Below are 10,574 nucleotides of genomic sequence, written 5' to 3'. Positions count from 1 at the left end.
GTAGCAGGCCTCAGCGCGGTAGGCAGCAGGGAGAAGGGTGTTGCCAGAAGCCAGAAGCAACCGTTTGGCAGGGTCGAGGCCAGCTGGCCCGAGTATCTGAAAGAGCAGGTAGAGTGACAGACCTGTCGACGGCGATGTGAGCTGTGGCTGTGCTGTCACCAGTGTCCTGCGCAGACATCTCTAAGGCGTCCTGATGTACATGCGTCCCTGACACTCGCGTTTGTGGTTGCGTGGAGGGGACCTCAGTCTGGCGCTGAGGGCAGCCCGGGGGGGACAGCTGACTGTATGTGCAGCAGGGGAAGCTTTTCCGTTGCTGTTCACCTTGGGATTAAGCAATTCAGTTCCTTACTCTTGCCATAGTTTATCAGATTAATTTTTTTAAAAGTCAAAAAATGTGATACCATATGCATTAACTTTTCATTAATTTTCATGAAATTATTTTCATTTTTATTTGAAAGGCCAAGAAAGATCTCCCATGCACTGGTTCACTCCCCGAAATGCCCACAACAGCCAGGACTGGGCCAGGCTGAAGCTGGGAGACTGGAACTTAGTCTGGGTCTCCCACGTGGGTGGGTATCAGGGACCCAAGTGCTTTTTAAAAACTTTATTTATTTGAAAGGTAAATCAACAGAGAGAGACAAACGGTTCCCCATTCTCTGATTCGCTTCTCAAATGCCTGCAACAGCAAGGCCTAGGTGACCAGGCCAGGAGTCTGGAACTCCAGTGCCATCTCATATGTGAGTGGCAGGCACCTGACTAGGTGACGTATCAGCTGCCACTCCACTTCCACAGTGCACTAGCAGGAAGCTGCAATCAGAAGCAGAGTAGCCGGGACTTGAGCCAGGCACTCCAGTGTGGGATGAAGACATCCCAAATGTTTTATTTTTGTTGAAGATGTATTTATTTGAAAGGAAGAGTTACAGAGACAGATTTCCATCTTCTGGTTCATTCCCCAAATGACTGCAATGGCTGGGGCTGGGCCAGGCCAAAGCCAGCAGCCAGGAGCTTCTTGTGGGTCCGCCACGTGGGTGCAGGGGCCCAAGGACATGGGCCATCTGCTGCTGTTCCAGGTGCTTTAGCAGGGAGCTGGATCGGAAGTGGAAGAGCCGGGACTTGAACCAGCGTCCGTATGGGAGGCTAGTATCACAGACAGCTGCTTAACCTCCATGTGCCAGCCTCCAAATATGTGTGTGTGTGTGTATATATATATATATATATATTTTTTTTTTTTTTTTGGGCAGGCAGAGTGGACAGTGTGAGAGAGAGACAGAGAGAAAGGTCTTCCTTTTGCCGTTGGTTCACCCTCCAATGGCCGCCGTGGCCGGCGCACCATGCTGATCCGAAGGCAGGAGCCAGGTGCTTCTCCTGGTCTCCCATGGGGTGCAGGGCCCAAGCACTTGGGCCATTCTCCACTGCACTCCCAGGCCACAGCAGAGAGCTGGCCTGGAAGAGGGGCAACCGGGACAGAATCCGGCGCCCCGACTGGGACTAGAACCCGGTGTGCCGGTGCTGCAAGGCGGAGGATTAGCCTGTTGAGCCACGGTGCCGGCCCAAATATGTGTATTTTTAAAATAGAGTTACACTACATGTTTGTGTGTGTGCATACATGGGTGTGCAAATATGTTAAATATATATATATATATAAAATGTTTGTGTATCACTTTTCCTAAGAGGTTTATTGATAATTTGCATATAATTTAATGGTTTTTCATATTCAGGGTTGGGCATCATCACAATGAATTTTAACACTCTCTCATCCTTCCTCCCACCCTGGCCCCGGTCTAAAACCCCATACCAGCCCTAGGCAGCCAGTAATCTGTCTGTCTCTAGGGGTTTGCCTCATCACACGCTTCACGTGACTGGGATTGTCGACTGTGGCCTGCTGTGTCCTTTGAATGTGTCCAGACTTCATTTTGCTTTATTGCTGGGTAGTGCTGTGGTGTGGGTGGGCAGCTACGTCTTGTTTGTCCATTTGTCAGGGTTGTTTCCACCTTTTAATTCTCATGAACACTCGGAGCATCTCCCGTTTCCCTGTGTTTCCTATTCACTTTTTTTTTTTTAAAAGATTTATTTATTTAAGTATTTGATAGAGTCAGAGAGAGAGAGGTCTTCCATCCACTGGTTCATTCCCCAGTTGGCCGCAGTGGCTGGAGCTGTGCTGATCCGAAACCAGGAGCTTCTTCCAGGTCTCCCACATAGGTGCAGGGGCCCAAGGACTTGGCCCATCTTCTGCTTTCCCAGGCCATAGCAGAGAGCTGGACTGGAAGTGAAGCAGCTGGGACTCGAACCAGCGCCCGTTTGGGATGCCGGCACTGCAGGCAGCAACTTTACCCACTACAGCACAGTGCCGGTCCCATGTATTTTCTTCTAATAGTTTCGTTTTCACGGTGTTAGCTCCTAGGTCTCAGATCCACTTGGAGGTAAGTTTTGTATGAGGTAGGAGGTCGAAGCACCAGCCCTCATTCTCTTGTGTGCGTATACAGTCGGCTCGGCACCATTTCCTGAAGAAACCATTGCTTCCGCATTGAACTGACCGGCTTATTGACAATTGACTAGTGATGATGAAAGTTTATTAATAGGCTCTGAGTTCTTTTTCAAGGACATGTCTACCCGTGTACAATTTGTTCTTCAAGTTCTATTTTCGATGCGTTGGATTTTTGTGTGAATTTTAGGGTCAGCTTGTCCACTTGTGCAAAGAAGCCAACAAGAATTTCACAGGGGGATTGCATTGACTCTGTAGCTCACTACTGGGATTGCTGTTCACTGTTAGGTCCTCTGAGCCAAGAAGTTGGAACGTCTCCATTTAGTAAGTCGTCTTTCATGTCTTTCAACAGTGTTTGTGTTTTCAGAGTAAGTTTTGTGCTTTCAAAATTAGATATTAATAGGACTGGCAGTGTGGGATAGCTGGTTAAGCCGCCATCTGCAGTGCTGGCCTCCCGTATGGGTGCCGGTTCAAGTCCTGGCTGCTCCACTTCCCATCCAGCTCCCTGCTAATGTGCTGGGAAAGTCCTTGGGCCCTGTACCCACATGGGAGCCCTGGATTGAACTCCTGGCTCTTAACTGTGTTTGTCCCAGCTTTGGCTGTTGCAGCCATTTGGGGAGTGAACCAGCGGATGGAAGATGTGTCTCTCTCTGTCTCTCCCTCTGTTATTCTGCCTTTAAAGTAAATAAATAAATCTTTTAAAAATTAGATTTATGAGGATTTTTTTTAAAAAAAAAGCTCAGGAAAATGTAATTAAAATAGAAGTTTTTTATGTAATAAAATTTGAAAATCATGAGAAGTTTTAAAAAGTTCATAGAAAATGCATACTATGAAAAAGCTGCCTAAATTTCAAAATTTGATTTTAAATTTTTTGATAGGTGATGGTTGTAGTTTTTCAATCTTATTTGTACCTTTGTTCCCTCTTTCATTCCTTTGCATTTACTTATGCCTTTTCCTTTTTTCTTAATGCTGCTTTATTCCTCTTACCCAGTAACACGCTCTTAGCAATCGGTTCTACTTGGTTTTTGTTTTTACTTCAACAACCATAGAAATTTATTGATTGGCTATTGTGTGTGTTTGTGTTTTTAAAGCTTCCTACATTGAATGCTTCGTGCATTTATTTTTAATGTCTTTTTAAAAAGTGAGTGTATTTGTGGCTATAAGATGTCGGTTGACTTGGCCACATCCCATGGGTTTTGATGGACGGAGTTTTCACGTTGTTAATTTCTGAACGGACTCCGCAATCGAGGAGTCATTAGAGGCGCACGGACTTTGGACTGCGGTTTGCTTTGTCAATTAATGCTCATTTACTTTGCATCTTTCAAGAGATTCCTCGGCCTCTTAGATCCGCCACTGTGCCCTCGGGTTTCCCAGTGCTATTTTCCATGTGTGTGTTGGCACGTGTGTGTGTCTTCCTGTCACTCCTAGGAACTGAACAGGATGGAAGGCAGGTGCACACTTCCATCTTACCTCCCCCAGTTTTTGCTCTTGTTTGTGTGTGGGGGTCTAAAGACTTATTTATTGGAAAGAAGTATGGAGAGAGAGGAAGAGATGGGAAATCTTCCATCCAGTGGTTCATCCCCAAATGGGCGCAACAGCCAGGGCCGGGCCAGACGGAAGCCAGGAGCTTCATCCAGGTCTCTCCAAGGCCCAAGCATCTGGGTCACCTGCTGCTGGATCAAAAGTGGGGCAGCCAGGATTCAAACTGGTGCCCCTGTGGGATGCTGGCACCGCGGGCAGCAGCCTAACCTGCTATACCACAGCGCCCGTCCCCTTGGAAAGTTCTCGAAAGGAGTTCAATCATGTGACGATGAGCTCAATAGGAGGAACCTGGCCTGTGGGCCACAGGGACGCTTTAAAGTCCAAAACTGCTTTACACTCTGTAGCAATGACCCCGTCATGCTCCGGTCTCCCCTTGGCTGGGGAGGGGAGTAGCTTGGCCCGGAGCTGCTGTTTGGATGGAGACCAGCAGAGGAAACACGGCTCAGCGCTGTCATTCTCTGTGTGCTCTGACTTGTACCTCGGGAGAGTTTGCTCTGCTCTAACCCTGCTACGCCAGCCCCAGGTCAGACCTCACCCCTGGCCACCAGGACTCCTGCAAGTCTCTTCACTGGCCCTTGGCTCTTCCTTCTATCACAGGCCTTCCTCCCAGGTGGCCGTCGGATTCATCTAAAACAAATACCCAGTTTACACCATGATGCCTGATAAGAAAGGAAGTTCTAACAGGTTGGAGGGCAAATGTATCACATTCAAGACCCCTTACTACCCAGTACCTCTGATACCCAACCAATAAAACAGGCTATGGCAGCCGGCGCTGTGGCGTAGTAGCCTAAGCCTCCGCTTGCAGCACTGGCCTCCCATATGGGTGCTGATTGGAGTCCTGGCTGCGCCCCTTCCAATCCACTCCGTGCTAATGGTCTGGGAAAGCGGTGGAAGATGGCCCAGGTGCTTGGGCCTCTGCACCCACGTGGGAGATGCGAAAGAAGCTCCTGGCTTTGGTGTGGCCCAGCTCCGGTAGTTGTGGCCACTTGGGGAATGAACCAGCAGATGAAAGGTCTGTCTTTGCCTCTCAAATAAATAAATAAATCTTAAAAAAAAAAAAAAAAGGCCATGAAGCTTAAGTTGGCCATAAGCTGAGACATGGGGTGGTTCCTTGAACGAAACAAGCCTTTACTAAAGTCTAACCTGACATGACTGCTCTGTTAGGTTCTTAGATTAGCCCCTTCTTCCCTGGGCTTACGTTCTTCATGGAAAACTCATACAAGGGCACAACCAAAAACTCACTGAGCTGTTTAGCTGAAGCCGTTTGCCCGTCTTCTGCCCCTGTCTTATCGTGAAATCCACCCAGGCTCCTAACGCTGTGTTTTTCCTGGAAGAACCGTGTGAGGTCACAGTGCTACACCCCGCACGGGGGAGAAGGTATTGTTGGACAAAGCAGACTCCATAGAAAAATCTATTTTCCTAATACACCGCCTATAAGGAAAGCGCCCACAAAACCTGTTTAAGTTGCAGTCATTCTCAAAGGGTCTGGGCGCCTCTCTAGCCGGGGAATCGCCAACAGGTGTTTGCCCTCTGTCTGGAATGTTCTGAGAACCGAACCTCACGCCCCACGCCCCTCCCAAGGGCGGCTACACTGGTGTCTGCAGGTTCCCCTGCCCGCTGTCTGGCTGCACCTGTGCTTGCTAACGGTTCAGCGACAGCACCACCTGCGCGCTGATACAGGTGGGCAGTGGGGTGGGAAGTGGCTGCACCTGCCGAGCTTGGACAGCGCGTGGCCTCTGGGAACCGGGTGGGGAGTCGAGTCAGCTGCGTGGCCGAAGCCCTCGTCCACAGAGCGCACCCAAGCCGAGGTGGACCTGGTGGTCCTCGCCTCCTCGGGCTCCCCCGACGCAGCTGACCACGCTGCCTCTCGGGGGTCACTCCGACGTGCTCCCCCTCTCCGGCGGGCGGCCGACTGACCCGCACGCTGACCTCTTGCCAGGCCCCCAGGGCGCAGGTGCCGCCACAGGTGCGAGGCCGAGGCCCTCGGGCAGCTCGGGACCCGCCCTCCTCGGGGTGTCCGCGGCGCTGATTGGCCGCGGGGGCTGGGGCAGCGGCGGAGGGGCGGCCGGCCGCGCGCCCGCCTCGCCTGCGCGGGGGCGCGCCCGCGGCACGAGGCCGGGCGGGAGCTGGCGTGAGTGACGGCCGCGCGAGCCAATGGGGCGGGCGCGCGCCGCCGCCGCCGCCGCGCGGCCCCTGACGCGGGCCCGGGCGCCGCGCCGCTGCGGCTGCGGGCGGCGACTGCTGCACCATGGGCCGGCTGCTGCGGGCTCCCCGGCGGCTGCGGCTGTCGTCGCCGCCGCCACCGCTCCTGCTGCTGCTGCTGCTGCTGGCCGGGGGTGAGTGCGCGCGGCACCGGGCGGCGGGCGCCGTGCTGGACAGCTCCCCGGGCCGCCAACAAAGGGGCGGGCTCGTGCGGCGCGAGAGCGCGCGGGCCGCCCACCCGCCCGCCGGCTGGCCGGCGGCGTGGGGATGGTGGCGAGTGGCCCCCGGGGAGGCGACACCTGGGGCCCGCCGGCCGCCCGGTCCCGACACACCAGACACGCGGGAGCGGGCCGGGGGGGTGCGAACGCGCGCCGCCATCGCGGGGGGCTCCGCCCGGGACGCGGCAGGTGCGCAGGGTCGCGCGCGCTCGGCGGGGAGGAGCGGCCTGCGTGACAGGGGCTCGGGGAGGCAGGGACCGCGTTCGTGCGGGCCCCGCACACGGCCGCGCGGCGTGGAGGTGTTGATGGGTGCGCGCCCGGGGCCACTCTGTTAGGAGCGGACACACACAAAACACACACAAAAGGGAGTGTCCCAGGCATGGGGAGGGCTCTGCTCGCGACGGCGACACGGCCGGACGCTCCCACGCAGCTGTCACACATGCGCGTGTGTGTGTCTGTGTGTGTCCGCGCGCGGGATGTGTGCAGGTGCGCAGCGGCTGGCGCGGTGTGGGAGAAAGCGCTCCCGAGGGGCGTGCGTGCGTGTGCAGGGGGTGTGACAGCCCGAGAGGGGGGTTACGTGAGGACTTGGCGCGGCTGGCACAGCAGAGGGGCCTGAGTTGTGGTCGCACGCCCCAGCGTGGCGTGTGCCGTGGAGAGCGCTGCTGTCCCCCCGCGTGTGCGTGTGTGTGCGTGGCTGGCAGGTAGCCTGGCCTGGTTTCGTTCCTGAGTCACGCGTGCGTCTGTTGGGAGCGGTGTGCGTGGCTCCGTGGCTGCTTCACGGGCTTGTTGTGCGCAGGTGTGTGGGAGGGGAGGGGCCGCCAGATGGGCTCACGGTGACAGGCTGGGAGGGGACAGCGGCCCTTCGCTGGGATCCGTGAGGCCACCGAGGATGGACGGTGCCTAGAGGAAAGTGTCCGTCGCTCGCACACACCTGCCTGAATCCCGAGTACCTTAACTCCTCTTTGGACCAAGTGCGGCTGATTGGTCCGCCGATCCTTTGTGTGACGGCCACACCAGAGCTGGCCAGCAGAGATGTGGGGCTATGTCCCTGCGCGACCTGCCAGCGGGCTACTGCCCCAGCTTCCGTGCAACCCCGGCCCCCGCCCCCGCGGCCGTCTTGTCCCCCAGCGTGGAGGGCGCAGGCCAGTGTGGCGCCCTTGGCCAGCTTGGCGTGGATCCTTCCCCGCGGGCTCTGCGACGCCCACGGGCACACACGTGTGACGCTGTGTCTGCTAAGGGTGATGGGGAGAGAGGTGGCCCTGGGCTGGTGGTGGACGTGGGAGGGGGAGGTTGGCAGCAGGAGCTAAGGTGGAGCCCGAGGTAAACACGGCTTCCGCCCCAGGGCCGTCAGCGTGCGTGGCTGGGTGGATTTGGGTCAGGTTTTCTTTGAGGCTGATCCCCTAATTCTTTTCTTGTGTTGTGTGTGTGTGTGTGCACACGCCTCTGTCTCTCCTCGCCCGCGCCACCCCGTCTCTGTTAGGAGCGATGAAGTGACAGAAAATTATAGGTGCCAGGAGGGGGAGAAAAGAAAAAAAAAGGAAATCCATCACACAGCGAGTGGAGATCTGCAGTTTGAAGTCACGTGGGCTCTCCAGTACGGCAGATCAATTAGGAAGCGAAACAGTGACTGGACCCAGGCTGGTGAGGCCCCTGCGGATGTCCTGGTGCTGTCTCACGAGGACAGCTTTGAAAACAAGGTCTCCTAATTACCAAAACAATTGTCTGCCAAGGCTGTCGAAAACAGCAGGTGCCGGGGCCTCCGTTGTGGCACAGCGGGCGAAGCTGCCGCCTGCAGCACCAGCATCCCATATTGGTGCCGATTGGAGTCCTGCCTGCTCCACTTCCCATCCAGCTCTCTGCTGTGGCTCAGGAAAGCAGTGGAGGATGGCCCAAGTGCTTGGGCCCTGCACCGGCATGGGAGACCCGGGGGAGGCTCCCGGCTCCTGCCTGGCCCTGCCCTGACCATTGCGGCCATTTGGGGAGTGGGCCAGCGGATGGGGGATCTCTGTTCTCCTGCTCTAACTCTGCCTTTCAAATAACTAAAAAATAAAGGAAATTAGCAAGGGCTATAGGTCAACAACAGTCACCACAAGGAAAAACAAGGTCAAGGCAGTGGAACTGCTTACCAGGGAAAGAATGAAAACCAGGAAACACTAGATTCCTCTTTTTTTCTCAGCAGGATTTTTCAAAATCTTTGTTAAAAAAGGAAGACAAAGAGGAAAAAGAGCGATGTTGGAGGGGGCCTGTGGCTGCCCCAGGTGACCGGCAGGGAGAGGTTCAGAGAATGGGGGACCTCCCCCGAGCTGTGGACAGGGCAGGGGACAGAGCAGTGAATGTTCGGGACTGCCGTCCCCTGCCCAGGCCGCGTGGCCGGCCGACACCTGTCTTACCCCACAGGTGGGCAGTCAGCGGGCTCCCCTACTCGGACTCATCTCACGAGGGCACAGGCGGCTTTCCCGAGGTCCGAGAGTTCTGGGGCGCCACAACGAGGCCGAGGTGGCAGCGGCTTGTCCCCGAGGTCTCAGAGGCCCTGCACATCTGCCTCTTGGGGGCAGAAGGGGAGCTGCAGGCTTCCCCAGGGAGACCACCTTGCCCTTGGCCCGGGAGGGAGAGCCCCAGCTCAGGGCCCTCTCGGCACAGCCGCTCGAGTGCCCTGGGACCCGGACAGGAGCTGTTGGGTGATAATTAGAAGCATTTCTCATCAGTTGGCGCTTTGTCTTCCTGGAATGCATGAATGAGATTTCCAGGTTAATTTCTCCTTTCTGGTTCCGTGCCAGTCGCGCTCCCCATCCCAGGGGGGCCGCTGGTTCTGCAGGGCAGGGCTCTGAAGCATAGAGGTGGCCCCTCCCCGAGGGAGGCTGTCTCCAGGGAGCGCCTGGTGCACCTGTTGGTGCAGAGCGGGAGCTGAGTAGTGATCAGGTTTTCTGTGTAACCAACAGCCCAACACAAATGTTAGCTCTGCCAAGACAGCACAGCCAGCCTGAAGCCAGAGCCAGACTCTCGCCTGCTCCCTGTCTCAGGGGCAGTGTCTTGTGACTCTGATCCACTTCCTAAAAATCAGGAAATAACTGTGAAGTAAGTACAGCGTGTGGATGAAATACTTCCAGATACAGGGCCCCTGTGGAATAAAACAAGGAGGTTCACGGTGGTGGAAACTCGGGGAACCTTCACTGCCTTGGTCTTTAGTGACAGGGTCTTTCCCTCACAGTCTGCTTTAAATGTATGTATGTATGCATGCATGATTGGAAAGGCAGAGTTACAGAGAGATACAGGAAGATGCTCCATCCGCTGGTTTGCTCCTCAGCTGGCTACAATGGCCAGGGCTGTGCCAGGCCAAAGCCAGGAGCCCAGAACTCCTTCCTGGTCTCCCCACAGGTGCAGGGGCCCAGCCACCTGGGCCGTCTGCTATTGCTTTCCCAGGGACAATAGCAGGGAGCCGGATCGGAAGTGGAGCAGCCGGGGCTGGGACCAGCACTCATATGGCGGTGGCTTTTTCTTTAGCCCCGCATCCCTGTGACATATTTAAGCAGTCTGGGGTCTGGTCGTCCTGTCTGTACACTGTGGAGGGAGGGCACCCAGCTCAGCAAGTGGCAGCTCCTGGTTCCTTCTCCATAGAGCTTCTAGACCTTTCTGGTGAGAGGGGACAGCTAATGACAGCTGTTGCGTTCACTTGCTGTTTGGCCTGAATCCCACGACGGCTCACGTATTTCATGTGTGAAACAGGGGATTGAGCCGGATCCTTTTTTGTTTATTCAAGGATTTACTGAGCCCCTATTGTGTGTCAGAGACCAGGAGGCCGTGGAATTAAGGGGCACATTGACTAAGCACTCCTCATTTATTTATTTATTTGTAAGATTGATTTATTTGGAAGGCAGAGTTAACAGAGAGAGGGGAAGAGGCAGAGAGAGATCTTTGATTTGCTGGTTCACTCTCCAAATAGCTGCATAGGCCGAGGCTGGGCCAGACTGAAGCCAGGGTCTGCTTCATCCAGGTCTCCTACATGGGTGCAGGGGCCCAAGGACTTGGGCCATCTTCTGTTGCTTTCCCAGGTAGGTGAGGAGGGAGCTGGATTGGAAGTGGAGCAGCCGGGACTTGAACTGGTGTCCACGTGGGATGCCAGGTGCTGCAGG

The 10,574-nt window shown here is 55.4% G+C and overlaps 1 protein-coding gene across 1 annotated transcript in view; it reads left to right on the top strand.

The window, feature by feature from the left end:
- The first annotated feature begins 6,272 nt into the window (after positions 1-6,272).
- PODXL2 (podocalyxin like 2) overlaps positions 6,273-10,574 on the top strand; it is a 40,541-nt gene continuing 36,239 nt past the window's right edge. The window contains exon 1 of the mRNA XM_062200573.1: positions 6,273-6,360. Within this exon, the coding sequence (XP_062056557.1) occupies positions 6,273-6,360 (88 nt within the window). The remainder of the gene's footprint in view (positions 6,361-10,574) is intronic.

Source organism: Lepus europaeus, chromosome 9 (genome assembly GCF_033115175.1).
Source record: "Lepus europaeus isolate LE1 chromosome 9, mLepTim1.pri, whole genome shotgun sequence".
Taxonomy (NCBI): domain Eukaryota; kingdom Metazoa; phylum Chordata; class Mammalia; order Lagomorpha; family Leporidae; genus Lepus; species Lepus europaeus.
This window is presented reverse-complemented; position numbering and strand designations above follow the sequence as displayed.